This window comes from Sinocyclocheilus grahami, unplaced genomic scaffold (genome assembly GCF_001515645.1).
Source record: "Sinocyclocheilus grahami isolate Dianchi unplaced genomic scaffold, SAMN03320097.WGS_v1.1 scaffold842.1, whole genome shotgun sequence".
NCBI classification, from domain to species: Eukaryota; Metazoa; Chordata; class Actinopteri; order Cypriniformes; family Cyprinidae; genus Sinocyclocheilus; species Sinocyclocheilus grahami.
In genome coordinates, this window is record NW_015506021.1 from 359,004 (window position 1) to 377,060 (window position 18,057).

The following is an 18,057-nucleotide window of genomic DNA, read 5'->3' on the forward strand; positions in this document are numbered from 1 at the left end:
TATATATATATATATATATATATTTGTATGTATATGTATAGTATATTTGTATTTAAATGATAGTGTTATCTGTAACTGTAAACTGTATTAACTGTAAAATAATACAGTACATAAAGATTGGGCCCATACACAGAGCTGGTCTGTCTAGACTCCTATTTTTTGGAAACTGCAATACTTTTTCAGGATTCTTTGATGAATAAAAAGTTTAAAAGAACAGCATTTGTTCAAAATAGAAATCTTTTCTAACAATATACACTACCGTTCAAAAGTTTGTATTTTTATTCTTTCTTTTGTCGAAAGAAATTACAAATTTTATTCGGCAAGGATGTGTTAAATTGATAAGAAGTGATAGCAAAGATTTATATTTTGAATAAATGCCAGAAACCATTAATTTATATTGTAATAACATCTTGCAAGATCAAACATTTTGATCAAATAAATGCAGCCTTGATGAGCATAAGAGACTTTAAAAAACATTACAAGTCTTACTGATCCCAAACTTTTGAGCAGTAGTGTATATATACAGTACATAATATATAAGACAAAAACCTATACAGGGGTGTTTAATTTTGACCCATACAATGTATTTTTGGCTATTGCTACAAATATACCCATGCTACTTATGACTGGTTTTGTGGTCCAAGGTCGCATATAGTAAAAACAGTAATATTGTGAAATATTATTACATTTTAAAATAACCGTTTTCTATGTAAATCTTATTTCAATTGTAATTTGTTCCTGTAATGACAAAGCTGAATTTTCAGCAGCCTTTACTCCAGTCTTCAGTGTCACATGATCCTTTAGAAATCATTCTAATATGCTGATTTGATGCTCAAGAAACGTTTCTTATCAATGTTGAAACCGTGATGGATATTTTAAGATTCTTTGATTATTAGAAAGTTCAAAGGGTGCTGCATTTTATATATTAGGGTTAGGTTCAGTCTAAAGACTGAAAACAGACTCCTAAAACAAAAATGGTGTTAGTTTTAGTAAGTTCAGTTGACGTCTGTTACATTCAAACAGTCTATTTTAATGAGTTGTTTCAAAACTTTGAAACAAAAATGATTTTTTATATATAAATTGCCCAGCCCTATGATGCAGTCAGTGATAAAGGTTCTTCACAATCTTCAGAGCCACAATGGCTGCCTTGTCTCTAGCATGAGCCTCAATGGCTGGCTTCTAGAATCTAGAATCTCCCTCATGAAGAGGGTTTCTGCAATCGAGAGCCTAGGGTCTTTCCTGGAGTAAACACAGCTCGAATTGTGCGGCAGCCGGATATGAGGAGGAGGAGAAGAGACTCAAAAGCTCTCTGTGAAAGCTCATGTTGCTCTTTTGAAGTCCACCAGCTTCTTGCTTTTAATCTGCCTATCTCACTCTCTCCTCGCTCTGGTTGTAATATAAATGTGTAATGTGCTTTTACATGTAATGTCCTTCTTGCACCAGTGTTCTTAGAGCAGTTTCAAATATTCATTGTTTCTGTGAAGAGTTATGGTGATATCAAAGGCTTGATGCTGCATCTCATGGTCTTACATCGTTATAATCGAAATAGAATTATTAGAAACATTTGATTAATATGTATTTAAACTAAATAAATAACATTTTATACAGTACATTTTAAACTAAACGTACTGTATAACACTTTAAATATACACACAGTAAACAGATAGTTACAGCATGCGTAAGTGCTTTATTTATGCTATCAAAATGTTTTCCCTTCTCTTCAGGCACGTCTTCCATAAAATCTGTGTGGATCCGTGGCTAAATGAGCACTGCACCTGTCCTATGTGTAAACTCAACATTCTCAAAGCTCTGGGAGTTATGGTGAGCTCTCACACACACACACACACACACACACACACACACACACGTTTGCTGGGTTTCCATGTTTTATGGGAACATTCCATAGAAGTAAACCTACCCCTCACACACACAACTTTCTACAGTTTTAGATTTTCAAAAAAAATAATTCTGTATGATTTATAACCTCATGGAGACCAAAAAAAAGCCCCATAAGGTCAAAATGTACTGGTATTACTATACTTGTGCGGACATTTGGTCTACATAATGTAGGGAAAACCAGGACCACACACACTAATTATTAGTTATTTATTAAATATTATTTATTAAAATAATTAATAAAGAAATATATTAATTACAATTACTACAGATATATCTAAACAACCACCTCTGTAAAAGAAGACCTGCATTTTTAGGAAATGATTCACTTGATGTAATTTTTATTTATTTTCTTTAGATATATAATACTTTTGAGGGCATCCCTAAAGAGATGTTTTGTCACATTTACTGTATAGCTATCTTCAGGGAACAATTTCCCCCAAAGTACAGCTGTGTGAACTCACACTGACTTAAATTTAGTACAAAAACAACAGACACATTGATCTCAGAGAGTAGCAGGTTATGACATTCATAAGGCTCTTACTTGATTTGTTGTTATGATTTTATTATGATTTATCTTCTTGAAAATAACTGAAGTTTGATTGGGATCGATTGCCTAAAATATTACAACATGTAAAGACATTACTGTAAAAAATGGCAAAAATATGGTGTTACTGGTTGCAACACGATAAACATTGTTACATGATGTAAAGTAATTTGGCCTGTAATCTTGTTTTTACAGTGAGGGGTAGAGTATTTATGATCTAGTAGCTCCCTCTGGTGGTCATTTCATTGCATTTTTCATGTAATGTAATTTTACCAAGATTTTTTTTTATTTTTTCTTATTTGGGAGATTTGCATAGAATCATATTTATGTTAATAAAATTGGGACTAAGACATTCCTTTACTTACAGCCCAACCTGCCTTGCGTGGACAACATGGCTTTTGACATGGATCGGATGTCCCGCAGTCAGACTTGAAAAACGAAGCTGCCGATTGCACTTCAAGTCCGTTTCTTGCACATGCATTGGTAGTGTTAATAGAGCTAACTTCCAACTCTGTAGACATGAGCACATTCAGACCTTTTCACTGGGTGATATTGCTAATGAACTTCTTGTTTTATTCAATTGCTGTAATTAATAAGCCCTTTTTTGTTTTCATTTTATATGAAGTGTTCGCATATGTTAAATGTCTTTTAAATTTGTATTTTTTTTTAATCCTTGATTGTCATGTGAATTAAATGTTTAAAGACATTTGTGTGTGTATTAAAATTGCTTTGTGCAAAAATCTTTGTTGAGCTTTTTAGTAAGTTAGTAGTTACTAGTACTTGTTGTATTCCATGATACTCTTTTGATGATTTCTGTCTCTCTCAGTTTACCATGGTGAGACTCCTGAATCAAATTTTTACATTCAGACCAGGAACCTCCATCATGTCACACGTCTACTAGACAATATTGATTTACTGTGGCATATAATAATAACTCTACAGTTGAATTCAGTAGTTCCTTACAGTAAGTCAAGTCAAGAGCACTAAAAATACTGTTACACATCTATGAGACCAGATTGTGTTTTGTATCAGCCTAACATTTAATGCACTGTATAATTTACGGTCAGAGTCATTCGGCTCCAGCAGAATTTAGTTGGAAACGTAAAAAAAACAAAAACAAACCTTGAACAAGGGTGAATGAAATTGAAATGAAGGATTACTTGATGGAGTGAAGCATATTTTGCTGTACTGTAGTGTAATATAAATTATTAAGCTGCTGTCTTTGAGTCTATAGTCATATTATTACAAGTTAACACAGCATTTTTAGGATAAAATATCCAGCACATTTAAGTAAATCAATAAGGTTTTTTTTTATTATTTTCATTATTTTATGTATCTACCCACCTGCGGGTAAAATCTGCTTAAACATTGTGTTGTGTTGAAAATCCTTTACCTAATTTGGTCGTATCTTTTAAAAATTGTTGGTAAATCTCATTATGCTTTATTATCACCAAATCTTGGATTCAACTTGTTTTCTTTCAATTAGCACAGGTTTTATATTTCTTTTTTCTTTTTTTGGAATTGATTAGCCATAGGCCTCACTGATCTGTGCTTACGCACCTTCGTTTTTGAGTGAAAAAATTCAAAAAGCATTTGGGAGAAGTTTGTAAGCAATGTTTGTAGGCAGTCATTTTTGGCCAAGAGCACCACAAGGCACAGCATTTTTAGGATAAAATATCCAGCACATTTAAGTAAATCAATTAAGGTTTTTTTTTTATTATTTTCATTATTTTATGTATCTACCCACCTGCGGGTAAAATCTGCTTAAACATTGTGTTGTGTTGAAAATCCTTTACCTAATTTGGTCGTATCTTTTAAAAATTGTTGGTAAATCTCATTATGCTTTATTATCACCAAATCTTGGATTCAACTTGTTTTCTTTCAATTAGCACAGGTTTTATATTTCTTTTTTCTTTTTTTGGAATTGATTAGCCATAGGCCTCACTGATCTGTGCTTACGCACCTTCGTTTTTGAGTGAAAAAATTCAAAAAGCATTTGGGAGAAGTTTGTAAGCAATGTTTGTAGGCAGTCATTTTTGGCCAAGAGCACCACAAGTGTAACAAGGCGGGGGTGAAAAGTAAAGAAATAATCAAAAGTGTTTGGGAAGTTGTACTGTGTGTGACCAAAGTCAGTATGTTTTAGTCCAATGCGTTTAATTAGCATTTTCGTGTAAATTAAACTGGTAAAAATGACAACATTAGAGTTAAATCAAGGAGCTGTATATTCACAAATCACCCAAACCATAAAAAAAAATCAGATTTCCGCTGAGAAGCTTGATGGTAATTAATTGGTCTGGTGTCAAGGACATAATAAGTGTTTATTACATGTAAACGACTGACATTGATTTTGTGCTGAGATGAAATGTCAGATTTGAGCACAACCTTTATGGAGGAGGTAAATAAGTATTTTCAGTCAGCAGGAGCTGCATCTTGAATACTTTATTAACATTCAAAAGAATCATTCTTTCATCTTTCTCATTTTCTTTCTATCCCCCTGTTGTACACAAAACTGAGCATTATCACACATGTACAAATGGCTTTTATGTCTTGATCTAACCCCATCATTTTTGTTGTTTGTCTGTTTTTAGGTGGTCATTTCTTCAACCGTAATTCTGTGTCTCCGCGCAGAATAGTCTGTGAGATGGAGCTTCCAGACATCCAGGCGTCGCTGGACATATACGACGACAACAAGTCCTGAGGACACGCACCTCTTCCACCTCAAGCCCATTCCTCCATCATCCTCTCCCCGACCCCAGACTGTGGGGAACAACCTTTATGAGTGTGAAATGGAGTATTGACAGTGAGCACACTGACTCTGGCGATAAACTCTACCACTGTAGAATGATCGGTCGCCTCAAGTGGACGTGATTGGACTGTTGCACCATCATCAGCCTCCTTACACTTTTAAACTGATTTTTTTCTCTTACTTTTTGAAAGACTATCTTTTCACAGATGGCTGTGGGAAGTTCCTCTTAGTTCGTTTCTCTGGTATACTCAGTTAGCCACAAATGTTGTCATCTGTTGTCTCATGTATGTAATTTGCTGACCGGTTCCCATGCTTAATATTGTTCCAGATGGGGAAAACTCTCTCGTGGACAGTCGTAAAAGCAGGATTGGAAACTGAGCCTTTGTAGAAAAGCTGTCTGCTTTGTATCTCTGCCTTTGTAGCTAAACAAGATGCAAACAAACTCGTCCTTCATATGCTGTAATGCTGCTGTAATCTCATGTGGCCCCTTAGCACAGTTCGTCGTTCCTGGATCTTGTCCGTTCACAAGAGTGTGTCTCTTTTGTGTTCTCGTTTTCGTAACCAGTTTTTGGGGGATGGGCATTGTGTCCATACTGGCCTGCACTCGGAGATCTTTGTGCTGATTCTGCATCGGTTTTGTTTTATGTCATATGTAGTTGCAGTCAGGACAGGGCAGAGCTCTACTCTGAGACACTCAGTGAATAAAGGCTCTGCTTTATGTGGGTCATGATATGGGCTACCTATGTTACGTACTGCCTCAGCATTAAACTTGTCATAATTGCCTATACTGCTTTCTTTGGGTGAGGTTTAAAATGAACACAAATAACACAAATCAGTGTTACATTGTTATTATTTATGTACTATTATAGTAATTACTATTTTGAATTGGCTTTTATTTTTATATTTGCAGTTTTCATTTTAGTTTCAGCTTTAGTAAATTAGTTTTTGTCAGATTTTTTAAAATGTTAATGTCTCTATAGCTTTATTTATATTTATGTTTAGTACATCGACTTAAATTTATTTTATATCAGTTACTTTCCAAGGCAACGTTTTCATTTAAATGTGTAATATTTATTTTAATTGTGATCTAATATTTAATTCAATACATGAAAAGGTAGCTTTATTTTTAGATAACAATAACAACGCTGCCATGGACTGATGAATAAAAAAGCTTTATTGGGGCTATTTGAGCTCAAGTCTGGGGTGTGTGTCCAGTGGCCCCGGCTACTATAGAGTACAAAGGAGTAAACTGGTTTCACCCTGAACAAAAGGAAAAGAAGAGCAAAAAGATTTGTATTTAGGAAAAGGTATGATTAAATATTGTACTGATTTAAATATTTGTCATATTTAATAATATATGTATTATAATTATAAATATATAGGGCTGGTGAAAATATGACGGCATTAAAGCATAAGTCCTTATAGTAAATGTTACTGAATTATTATAATAATTACAATTTAATATAATTATAAGCAGCTTCACAAAATAATTAAACAGGAAGTGTAGTAGATGTAGTTTTTTTATGCATTCATATCCTTTTGTAATAACTGAGTTAACGTGCACCATTAGGTGACCTTTAGTTTCTTGGAAGCTCGAAGCTATTGCATTAATTTCATTTCGTTCAGTTTCGTGTGTATAACCTATACACCTATAAACTTCTGCGGGTGCTGTATTTATTTTCACATTTGAAGAGCCTGTTTTTCTGCAATGCTTTCATCCGCCGCGAGAGGGCGATATATCGCTCTGATCAGCTGCTGGAAATAACCGAGAGCAGACAAGAAGAGTGCTCAAGTGTACAGGAGGATTAACTGAACGTTTACTAATGACTCTTTAAATGGCGTTTACTTTAACGGTAGTTATTTTGATAATTTACCATGAACTGCTCATGAGATCCAACAGCGTCGAACTACTAAGCAGGACAAATCTGACGGACGGAGAACGATTGAAGACTTTTCAGACGGATTCATTTCCATGTACATTTAGTAGACTAACATTAATATCTCACAAACTACAGCATTAAAACTCAATCACTGCAGCTAATAAGTGACAATGGATGTGTCTCAAAATCTAGTGAACTGCCTAACTAGATACTTTTAGCAGTTTTAGTCATCATAGATGCAGACCCGGCGCCAGACACAAATTCACGGACGGGCATTTCATTTTTTCAGGTTGATGAATCAGCCGTTTGAACAAATCGTTTGAATTAATGACTCAATGACTCACTTAATAAGACCGCTTATCACATGCCGCCATCTACTGGCGGTTTAGTTTGTTTAAAAGTGTCATTCTTTCCAACATTTCTTATTTGTATATTCCAAAAAATATTTAAAACAATCTCATAACATTATTTAATGTAAATTATTCAATTTGATTGGTAGCAGCCATATAGTGTCTTATTCTAATTTAATTTATTGAGCAAAAAACCAAACATTTCCACGCTCACTATCGACAAACCAATCAAATACGTTTAAAATATATATATTTTTTAAATCAGACCAAACACATTTTTATTTTTATCCAGGAGTTATATATATTCAAAACGATAACTTTTGATAACAGTTGCCTATTGATAAAAATATATATATATTGTGCAAACAAGCAAGGACTGGCGAAAAGGTGAAGGGAGACCGCAGGCTCGTCCAGGGCGGGCACTAGTGACTCACAGGGCGGGCCAGGCCCCCCAATGCCCGCCCATGGCGCCGGGACTGCATAGATGGCCTCACTCACAAATAGTTTAATGCGCCTTGGATACCTAGAAATGCAGTCTAGGTAGGCAGCTTACTTGGTTTTGAGAGGCAGCCAATAACTAACTGATTTAAATGTATCTATATATTAAAATTATAAAGTAAATCTATAGTTACTAACCTTGTCTCAATATAAAACGTGAGTTTTACGGAACCCATTAAAAAATAAAAGGCAATGCCAGTAATGCCATTAGTTTCTGTCATGTGATATGACACATTTCCTCATGTGATTAACATCTCACCTGTTGCACAAGGTGTCTCTGGTCATGTCTTGTTTTGTCTGATTGTAGAGCTCACTGAAGAGACAAGCCTTTCTGAATTCAGAATTTCTGCATTTTGTATGATGGCAACTAACATGTCTCGTTTTTCCTCAGAGCGATATCTCACAGCCTGGGCTGAGACGGCTTCAAATTTTGACCCCTCTAGGTCTGGAATTCAAGTTAAGATGAATTATCCACCCAAGTTTGATTGGAGGGACTATGGATTTGTTGGACCAGTCCGAAACCAGGAGTCGGTAGGGTGTAGATGTTAAGATTAGGCTTTGGATCTGAACTTTTTCCCACTCATGCAAATACTCAAATTACTTTTTTTCTTACTATGTGTAAAAGATAGGTTTGCACTGCATTTCTTCTTGCTCTTTCGTGTAGTGTGGAGGATGCTGGGCCTTCAGTGTGGTGGAGGATATTGAAACAGTATCTGCTAAAGATGGTGGAAAACTGCAGCAGCTCAGTGTGCAGCAGGTTATAGACTGTTCTTATGAAAACCAGGGCTGTAATGGCGGATCTCCTGTTGGAGCTCTGGATTGGCTCGCACAGGTGCTGTCATCTTCTTTCTCCTTTTCTCATGATGATATAACTAATGTGTAATAATATCTCACAATATTACTGTTTTTACTGCAAACGGTTGTGCAACAGAGTTTGTACATTATTTTCATATTCCCTAAATTTTGCAAACAATTTTACATCGGATTAAAAGCAGTAATTAAGCTGGTCAGATCACATTCTGAGCTTTTAAATGACACCTGTTTTTTGGAACACACTTTTTAATTAGTATTTTAATTAGGTTTTTAATTAATTAGCTAGCTGCACCAGTTCTGAGAGACTTGAAACTTAAAGTGAAGTTGTCTGTACAAGCCACAACAAGCTGCTGATTAAAGGTATATGTCATCCCAGAAATTCCATAATTGGCACATTCTAATATTCTGTTTTATATATCTATTTTATTTCAGACTGAACTAAAGTTAGTAAATGAGGCGGAGTATCCCTTCAAAGATGAGGCTGGGATCTGCCAGTACTTTCCTCAGTCTCACGCTGGAGTGGCAGTGAGGAATTACTCAGCTTATGACTTCAGGTTATGGAGGTAGCATGCAGATGGCTTGAGCTTTACATCAACAGTCTGCTGTGCCGTTGCGTTAAGTGCAGTGTAGACCTCATGTACTATTAAAATTCAAGGTTGAAGTTTGTCAGCATTTTATGTTTACTCAACTCTGTTTGCAACTCAGGGTCAGGTGCTGAACGGCCACTGACTGTACACTCACAAAGCTCACGTACCACTGGTCAAATACCAAATGCACTTCTCACCTGTGTTTCGTTGTCTCACATTTGTGCCAAATGTCACTCTGTGTCTCACATAGTGTTCGTATTGAGATGAGACAAGATTTCTGTCTTAACCAACTGGGATTGATATGTTGTTGTAGTGGACGGGAAGAGGTGATGAGTGTGCTGGTGGAGTCGGGGCCTCTTGTTGTCATCGTGGATGCCATCAGCTGGCAGGATTACCTGGGCGGCATCATACAGCACCACTGCTCCAGCCACAACGCCAACCATGCCATACTGATCACTGGTTGTGATACCACAGGTACACAGACAGACACGGGCGATGAAACACTCTTTACTTGTGCCTCAGGGCATATAAAGGTTCAAAGCGCTAGCCTTCACGGATTACGTCCTGTCAAGGGCACAAAATTGAGCCGACACTGGCAAACACTGGCTGTGCGCCAACATCCCAGAAAACAGCCTGATGCATCTGCACTATAATCAGCAAGCTGTCCACAGCGTTTATCCTCACCGATGATTTGTTTTCTCTTGTTTGTTTACTAGTTTGAATTAACTACTTTCAGTGTAAAGTAGAGAAAGTGATGCTCAGTTTCATGCCAAAACTGTTATTGCAAGCATTATTAATCATTTCATACCATTATAAGTGCTGTTGGATACACTATGTAGTGCGACTTGCTATTAATCATTTCCCATCTGGGGTATATTTTCAATATGTCTTCATATTTATCACAGGGAAAGTGCCATATTGGACAGTACGCAATTCATGGGGGACCTCATGGGGTGACAATAGATATGCTTACATAAAAATAGGGAACGACAGGTGTGGTAAGTTTATGTAGTGACCCACTACTAATGCTTTTTTACCTTGTTAACAGTCAAAGTTTCACAGACAAGTGATACACAATGCATTCTGCTGCTGTGAGGCATTGTGTGCATTCATAAATATTCATGAAATGCTTGGATGTTGGCATGCACTCAATACTGTTTGCAATGTGAAAATCAAATCATAAATGCCTAGTTGATCATGTTTTAATTCATACCAGATCATTTGGAAGTGATGTAGTGAGGTGATTGTGAGGTTGTGATCTTGTTTGTCAGTTGCTTTGGATGACTTTACGCAATGTCAGATGACAATCAACAGCCAGTTTTTCTTTTCCCAGGAATTGTGGACAATGTTGCTGCTGTTTTTGTGTAATTGTCGATAATCTTTGTACTTAGGTGAAAAGGCTGTGGCAGATCGACATTTTAAAATATCATCCTAAGGATGGAAATCCTCCAGTATAGCTGATGAGAATTGTAAAAATTATCATGGGGATGCGGATAACAAATCCTGTTGCCTCTCGATTGCGAAGGAAGTACACTGCTATTTGAGCTAATACACCACATTCCTAATCCCAGCCACTGTAGCCCAAAATAATCAGTCAGAGCCAGATTTCATTTTAGTTATGCAACACACACCAGCTAGATTTGTCAATAAGAACGTTTTAATCTTCAGAAAACACTTTTAGTATATATATATATATATAGTGCACAACTGAAGACTTATTGTATTGTGACATTGCACTGATATAGGACACACAAGTGAACTCATCTGCAAAAATGTGAAAATATTATTATATGTAAATACTAATTACAGCCTTAAAGAGTTTTGAAAGAAAAAGTGCTTATTACTACAGTATGTGCCAGATATTTAGAAGTATCTGCTTTTAGAAACACTTGTAACTACAAAGCTTACTTTTATTCTGTTTCACAGGTTTGCATTTGCTATTACATTTTAAGAATAATCTGAAATGTTTACTGATAGTATATAAACATTCTATCCAAGTTTACATTTTGACCAAAAATTTGGTCTGTTTTTCCCCCCTAAATAAACAAGAAGTTTCTCTATATCTGTATTTGTGTATATTGTATTTACAAAATAGAAATCGGTTAATAATATTACATTATATTGACAGTATATACACAAGTGCATCAACAGTTTCACTGATGTAGATATTTTGTTGACGCTGTTGTTAAATTAACTTATTCATATTCTGTAAAATCAGCACAGCTTTGTAGCCTCTCATTCTGCCATTTAAAAGGTTTTTGGTGACAAATCTTGGGGATGGTAGACTTTTCTTCTTCTGCACTCTGCAAACGCTGTCCATCCTTTTCTCATCCCTCCATCTGTTTAGTCGGAGTCATCGCTGCTGCTGCAGTAGGAGCTGTCGCAGCATTCGGCCATGTACAGGAAGGTGTGCTCACTCGGGTCCAGCTTGGGGACCCACTCCCTCGGAACCAGGAAGGTGGCCAGGTTAAACAGATCCACAAACACCTTGTAGCGATCACTGGTAAAACATTCATAAGGCTTATCAATACATTCTGTTCTTGTTTTCGAGTGGTTCACGTTTAGGATATGGTTTGCATATTGCTGCCAATTCACATCTCATTTTCCAGCATTGTGTTTCACATGGATAATTCCAACAGATGCAGAGTGTTTCATCTGGAGACTGGATTTGTCCTAGATTATTTGGCCTACCTGACAGTGGAGCGCAGGTAATGATAGCCTGATGAGCCACCTGTGCCGTCTTTACTGCCAATCATTCTGTGCACCATACACACATGGTTATCTAGGGGAAAAGTCCAGTATAAATTATGCAGGAAGTAAAATAAAATAGTTATTGATATGCAAAAGAAAATATTTTGTTCTCTTTTATTCAGGGTTGACACTCCTAATAGGCTTTGCCCTACAGGTTTGTTTGCTGTTCTGATGCTTTATGTTTTCAGTGATATCACATACATCTCCATTTTGTCATGAGGGTGTCGATGTCCATTAGAGATGTCAGGAGCTGGAAAGGAACCTGAAATCGAGGCTCCTCCCTGAGCGCAGATGGCGATAAGTTACAAATTAGTTAAAAATATATATATTTTTTTTTCATCAAGCTATAAAAAAACATTTTTAGCAAATGTACAGGGGCGTTCCTTTGAGTATCATGTAAATACTGTATGTATGAATATGTCCAGTATTATTCAGTACCATGACATACATATCAAGAAGTCCTATGATATTACATCTGATACCGCATCTCATTTTGAAAGATTATTGATAAATATTAAGGTAATCTTTCATAGTAACTTTCAGACGAAACAGTTGAATTTAACTCGTTGGGTTTTAAATAGGTAAGCTTAAGCTTACAATAAGGTGGCATGTTAACATTAGTTTACATTTATTTATCTTGGTTAATGTTACATTTTTATATAAAGAATGATTTCTGAAGGATCATGGAACACTGAAGTTGGAGTAATGACTGCTGAATATTCAGCTTTTCCATCACATGAATATATTCAATACATTACAAATGTAGTAAAATATTAAACAGTTATTTAAAATTGTAATAATATTTCACAATATTACAGTTTTTTGGGGGTGTTTTTTTTTACTGTATTTTTGATTAAATGCAGCCTTGGTGAGAGGTGGTAGAACAGCATCTCTTTACTGATTTTGTGATTAAATTAGCAGGTCATCTTGCAGATAGATGTACCTATAGAAGTAGATCATCAGGGCTCCTTGCAGTGCTTTATAGGACAGCCTCCTCTGACCTGCATAGACAGAAGCAGATATTAAGATGTTATAGCTAGTGGATGTGTCACTTGACATTGTGTCTCCACAGCATCTCGAGAGGTTTTCTGACCTGTGCTTACTAAGTGATCGTGTCTTTTCTCATCAAAGAGCGATAAGAAAATGTCTCTCTGCTTAATGAGCTCGGCCATCATCTCCTCTTTCATTTCCGAGGCTGGTTTTTGCTATTAAGAGGAAACGAGAGTTGTCACTTACGACTTAGATGTGAGAATTGCACAGAATTACCCAGGGATCCTCCACATACCTCTATTTTTTCCTTTTCTCTCTTGAGCCCCCCGAGAATATTGGTTTCCAGTTTCCCCCAAAAATTGAAGCCGTCTTCCTCCAAGCCAGGCGTTCTCTCCAGCCATTGCTGAAAAGTATTGATTGCTTTTGAGAAATGTTAATCAGCAGGTTGCTGTCCGCTAGATTAATCCTGACTTGATATATAAACTGGCCACGTAACCTATTCCTCTCTGAATACCAATAACCTGCAATGAAGTCCAGTAAGTTATGGTTCATTGATTAATACACTATTCATGACTTCACAGCTAATATTTCATCTTATAATGTCATTTCTCTCAGGTTTACCTCCACTAACTGCAGCAGTGTGGGCTCCTGCTCTGAGTGGAGGAGCAGCTCACTTTCCTGGTCACAGAAATTGTCCCGGTAATGCCTTCTGTTGTAGGGGACCCTCTGGTTGTGCTGGACCCCAATCTTATTTTCCAACAGTCGAAACTGCAGACTCTGGAAGCCTGAAGCAGATGAGAGATATTCCCTGTGCACAAAAAAAAAAACACAGATCAATTGAGCTAAATACAATTATGCTAAACACTGCCATTGATTTTGATTTAACAAATTAGTGCTTATTTACTGAGTTAGCTGTCTCCCGTCTCTTGAGTGTTAGCACATTTCCAACAGCAAGTTTGCCCAAACAATGCTGTTTGGCAGTGAGGCTTCTTTTTTTTAAACACTATTAGGAATAAAAATAATGACAATTATATACACCTTACCTGAAGTCATAGAAGTCTAAGGCAGTCATGGTTTCCAGAACAGCAAACTGGTCAAGCAATAGTCTGAATATCATCACAATCCTGTGGATGCGAGTGTTGACTTTGAGCATGTTTCGCTCGTCACGCACCTGAAAAATATGCAGTACATTTAGATTCATTTTCAGCAGACTTTATCCTGACACATGCCATTTAACTAGAGAAGTATCTTAAACTAGACTGAAGGTGGCAGCCTCATGCTGCAGTGCACATCCTTTCTTGGAACTGAACTCTACATCATAAAACTGAAGGTTTGGGCTGTTCGTCATTGTCTTAAAGGCCCCCAAACAATGAATGAACTGAATTTTTATTAGGTCTTGAAGCATGCATATATGTGGCACTTTGACAAGAATCCCAAATATCCTTATATGTGAAGTAATATAAAAAAAATTATTCTTTTTAAATATATTAATAATTGTATGCAACAATGACAAACTAATGACATTTATAATGTTAAAAAGATTTTTAATTCAAATAATTTTTGTTCTTTTGAACTTTCCATTCATCAAAGAATCATGAAAAAAAATGTATCAGTTTCCACAGTAATATTAAGCAGCCCAACCGTTTTCACTGTTGATAATAATAAAAAGAAATGGTGAGCATCAAATTGGCATATTACAATGATTAACACTGAAGACTGGAATATTGGCTGCTGAAAATTCAGTTTTGCCATCACAGGAATAAATTGCAATTTAAAATGTATGTATATATATAAAGTTATTATACATTTTGAATGATATTTCAGAATATTACAGCTTTAGTGAATGTAAGAGACTTTAAAAAGAAAAAAAAGCATTAAAAAATCTTACAAAACCCCACTTTTAAATTGTAATGCAGAATTGCACAAAATATCAGATAATAACATTAAAATAATTGCCCTATTTCTGTCTGAACTATTGAGCTGAGTTGGTGTTTTATTTACAGATATTTATGAAAATCATTCATCATCTCTTCTTTGTGCCCTGTCAGCTTGAACCTTCATTAGATGTAATATCAAAAATGGTCCTTAACAAATGTTTAATAGGTGACTTATTAAATGTTAATCTTATTAAATTGATTAAAAGCAGATCCAATCAAGTGGGAGAAAAAAGGAGCTAAATCTGATCACTAACTGTTCGTAACCCCGTAACACAAATCTTCATGTTTGAGGATACTCACATGTCCACTGATGAAGATTTCTCTCACGGAGTCCAGCTCCCACAGAACTTGTTTAAACCACAGTTCATATGCTGCAATACAAGGAATGAGTTAATCATTTCTTCAGGTTACATGTGAAAAGTCATTACATTTGAGGTGCAGTGCCATTGAACTCCAAGGTAATGAAAGTCGTTAGATTTCAGCATGTATTTATTTATGTATTATTATGTGCATATGGATTATGAGTTTGAGTAAGACTGGATCTACTGGTGTGGTAGATGCTTGATTGTTGATGTTGATCAGATACAGAACATGGGTTACATTCAGCATTACGTTGTTTAGTTTTTGAGTTAGTCTTGCCTATTTTTGGCTGCAGTGAAACTTGTCAACATTGTGTTATAAACTGAGAAATGGGCGTTTTTTTTGTTTTTCCCCCTGATGTGTTTTGGGAGCATTCATTGGAGATAGGCTTAGATTGATTTGCCCAAAGGCTGTTTAGCATTTGTTTGTCTCACCTTGATGTGTGACGATGAACAGATGTTCATCATGGATCTTGTTTCCCTTCAGCTCACTTTGAAGCACCTGAGATGTCACTATTTTATCCAGCTGGGGATGAGAGAACATTTTTGTTTCATGGAAAGCAAGCCCAAAAAAAAATCTGAAATAACCAAACTCAGTGTGTCTATTAAAATAGAACATAAAAAAACATTCCAATCTGAAATGCACACAACACATGCATTTGCCAGTGTTAATTTGGCAACTAAGGAAGAATCACATGGTGTTCTGGACATACATAGCATTATAATAAACTTTAGATTCGAGGGCTGCTCACGAATTATTTTAGGAGAAGCCATGCTTTATGCTTATTAAAATATATTTTAAAAATCATAAGCATGAGCTAATGAGTAGTTTACCTGCAGATAGTCACCATAAATAAGACCTCCTTTACTGGCCTTGTTAATTCCAGTCTGAGAATCATCATTCTCATCTTCTTTCTGATGCTGCTTACTGGCTGACCTGTATTTTCATCAAACGCATCAACAAGAAACATTTGTGTATTCAGTGTAGTTTTGTCTTCCAACTGGTTTCAGATATGGCAGAGATATGATCCGCTCCATTTTAAGGGGAAATGTGGCTTTGAAATGAGCAGTAAATGATCTCAAATATCGAAAAATGTTGAAAGCTGAATATACATACACAAATTTCCTCTGAAAATATGGGCATCCACTCATGGCTGAAATGTTAATATGAGGCAAGCCGGATTGTTTTCTTTCCCTCCACTTCAAAAAGGCAGTTCTCAAGGATGTTCAGACGTGTTATAACGTTTTCCCCCATGCTGACTGACCAATCGCCTCTAGATCCATCATCCCACCTCCCTTCTGTCCATGTTCACCCCCGTGGACAAGTTGTACTTTGTCTTTTTCTTATCTTCGATGAAATCGAACTGATACAGGTGAATTGAAACAGAACTTTGACTTAACATTATGAGCAGGGCGTTTGTAGATAAATTGAACGCAGTGGTGCCTGCAGGTGTGCGGCTGTACGCACTACCATGAGCGCTTTGACTGACCTTAGAAACATTCCCAGGCTCTTCTCCTGGCCACGGGTCTGAAATGCACAGGCTAAATGCGCAATTAAAATAAATCTATTACTGCTGTCGCGAATAAAATGAAAATGAAATGAAAAATGTCAATTGCGGCATTACATTTATCTGCTCGGTGTTCATAGCGCGTCATATTTCTTTTGAGGCGTTTTGTCAGTGCGCAAGCGTGCTGACTGGATTCTGCCCTCGCCCAATTATGAATAATAAACAACAAGTGCACATGTACGATGTAAGTAAGAGATTAATTTCACAGCGTAGACCGCTTCATTGATTATAACGGCAGGTTTGTGTGTGTGTGTTTCGAGAATGCAAGCCGTCCGTCATAATGCTTTTTAATGTAAAAGTTCTTTGCTCACTTTATGTATTAGCCTGTAACTTATTCGATGTTTGAATAACAGTGGCAATTAAGTATAATTAAATAAATAGTAAGTTACAATGTTTCCTTTTGTTTTTCTTTTTTTTAATAAATTGTGGTCACGTTAAATACAAATTCCGTCGTATTAAAAATATTGAATGACATGACACCCATATCTGGCACTTGCCTAAAAAGACGGTTTTATGATGTGTGTGTAGATTACACAAACATTAAGTTACCGTGGAGCTGGGTCACCCTCCGCTTATAATCATCTGAAGCGGTTTCTCAATCAGAAGAACGAACAAGAACACAGAGACCAAACTGTGCTGGATGAAGTGGATTATCAAATACAAACAATTGTATAATGATTATTTATATACTACTCGATTAATTTTTTAATAAAATATTGTACTTTATTTCAAATGACAAAAAGTTTAATAGTTTTAGTTAACTGATGTGAGATGTAGGCTATTTGCAGCTTATTTAGTTGTGCATTTTGATATTCTCCTTAATTTCTATGTAGTCATGCTTTTTTTTTTTCTTAAGTTTGCTGCTCTAAATTTGGCTCTGTTGCATAAAATGACAATGTTTGACATTATGTCATTTTTTAATAAAATATTGTACTTTATTTCAAATGACAAAAAGTTTAATAGTTTTAGTTAACTGATGTGAGATGTAGGCTATTTGCAGCTTATTTAGTTGTGCATTTTGATATTCTCCTTAATTTCTATGTAGTCATGCTTTTTTTTTTCTTAAGTTTGCTGCTCTAAATTTGGCTCTGTTGCATAAAATGACAATGTTTGACATTATGTCAGTGACTTGTTA

At 35.9% G+C, this 18,057-nt stretch overlaps 3 protein-coding genes across 3 annotated transcripts in view; 2 read left to right on the plus strand and 1 right to left on the minus strand.

Moving 5' to 3' along the window:
• LOC107562823 (E3 ubiquitin-protein ligase RNF130-like) overlaps positions 1-2,876 on the plus strand; it is a 42,524-nt gene extending 39,648 nt beyond the window's left edge. Inside the window, exons 7-8 of the mRNA XM_016247551.1 lie at positions 1,725-1,821; positions 2,811-2,876. Coding sequence (XP_016103037.1) covers positions 1,725-1,821; positions 2,811-2,876 — 163 coding nt within the window. The remainder of the gene's footprint in view (positions 1-1,724; positions 1,822-2,810) is intronic.
• Positions 2,877-8,289: 5,413 nt separating this feature from the next.
• On the plus strand, positions 8,290-10,895 carry LOC107562816 (cathepsin O-like). Its single transcript, XM_016247546.1, has 6 exons — positions 8,290-8,448; positions 8,582-8,749; positions 9,163-9,284; positions 9,631-9,791; positions 10,223-10,315; positions 10,651-10,895. The coding sequence occupies exons 1-6, from the start codon at positions 8,290-8,292 to the stop codon at positions 10,683-10,685; spliced, it is 738 nt and encodes a 245-aa protein (XP_016103032.1). The 3' UTR covers positions 10,686-10,895.
• A 314-nt stretch (positions 10,896-11,209) lies between these two features.
• LOC107562824 (tryptophan 2,3-dioxygenase A-like) lies at positions 11,210-16,574 on the minus strand. Its single transcript, XM_016247552.1, has 12 exons — positions 16,472-16,574; positions 16,189-16,291; positions 15,790-15,880; positions 15,296-15,366; positions 14,102-14,229; positions 13,680-13,866; positions 13,354-13,461; positions 13,162-13,273; positions 13,012-13,069; positions 12,270-12,349; positions 12,009-12,099; positions 11,210-11,817 (listed from the first exon to the last, which is right to left on the minus strand). Exons 1-12 carry the CDS (start codon positions 16,504-16,506, stop codon positions 11,661-11,663), a joined length of 1,221 nt encoding a protein of 406 aa, XP_016103038.1. The 5' UTR covers positions 16,507-16,574; the 3' UTR covers positions 11,210-11,660.
• Positions 16,575-18,057: the final 1,483 nt, after the last annotated feature.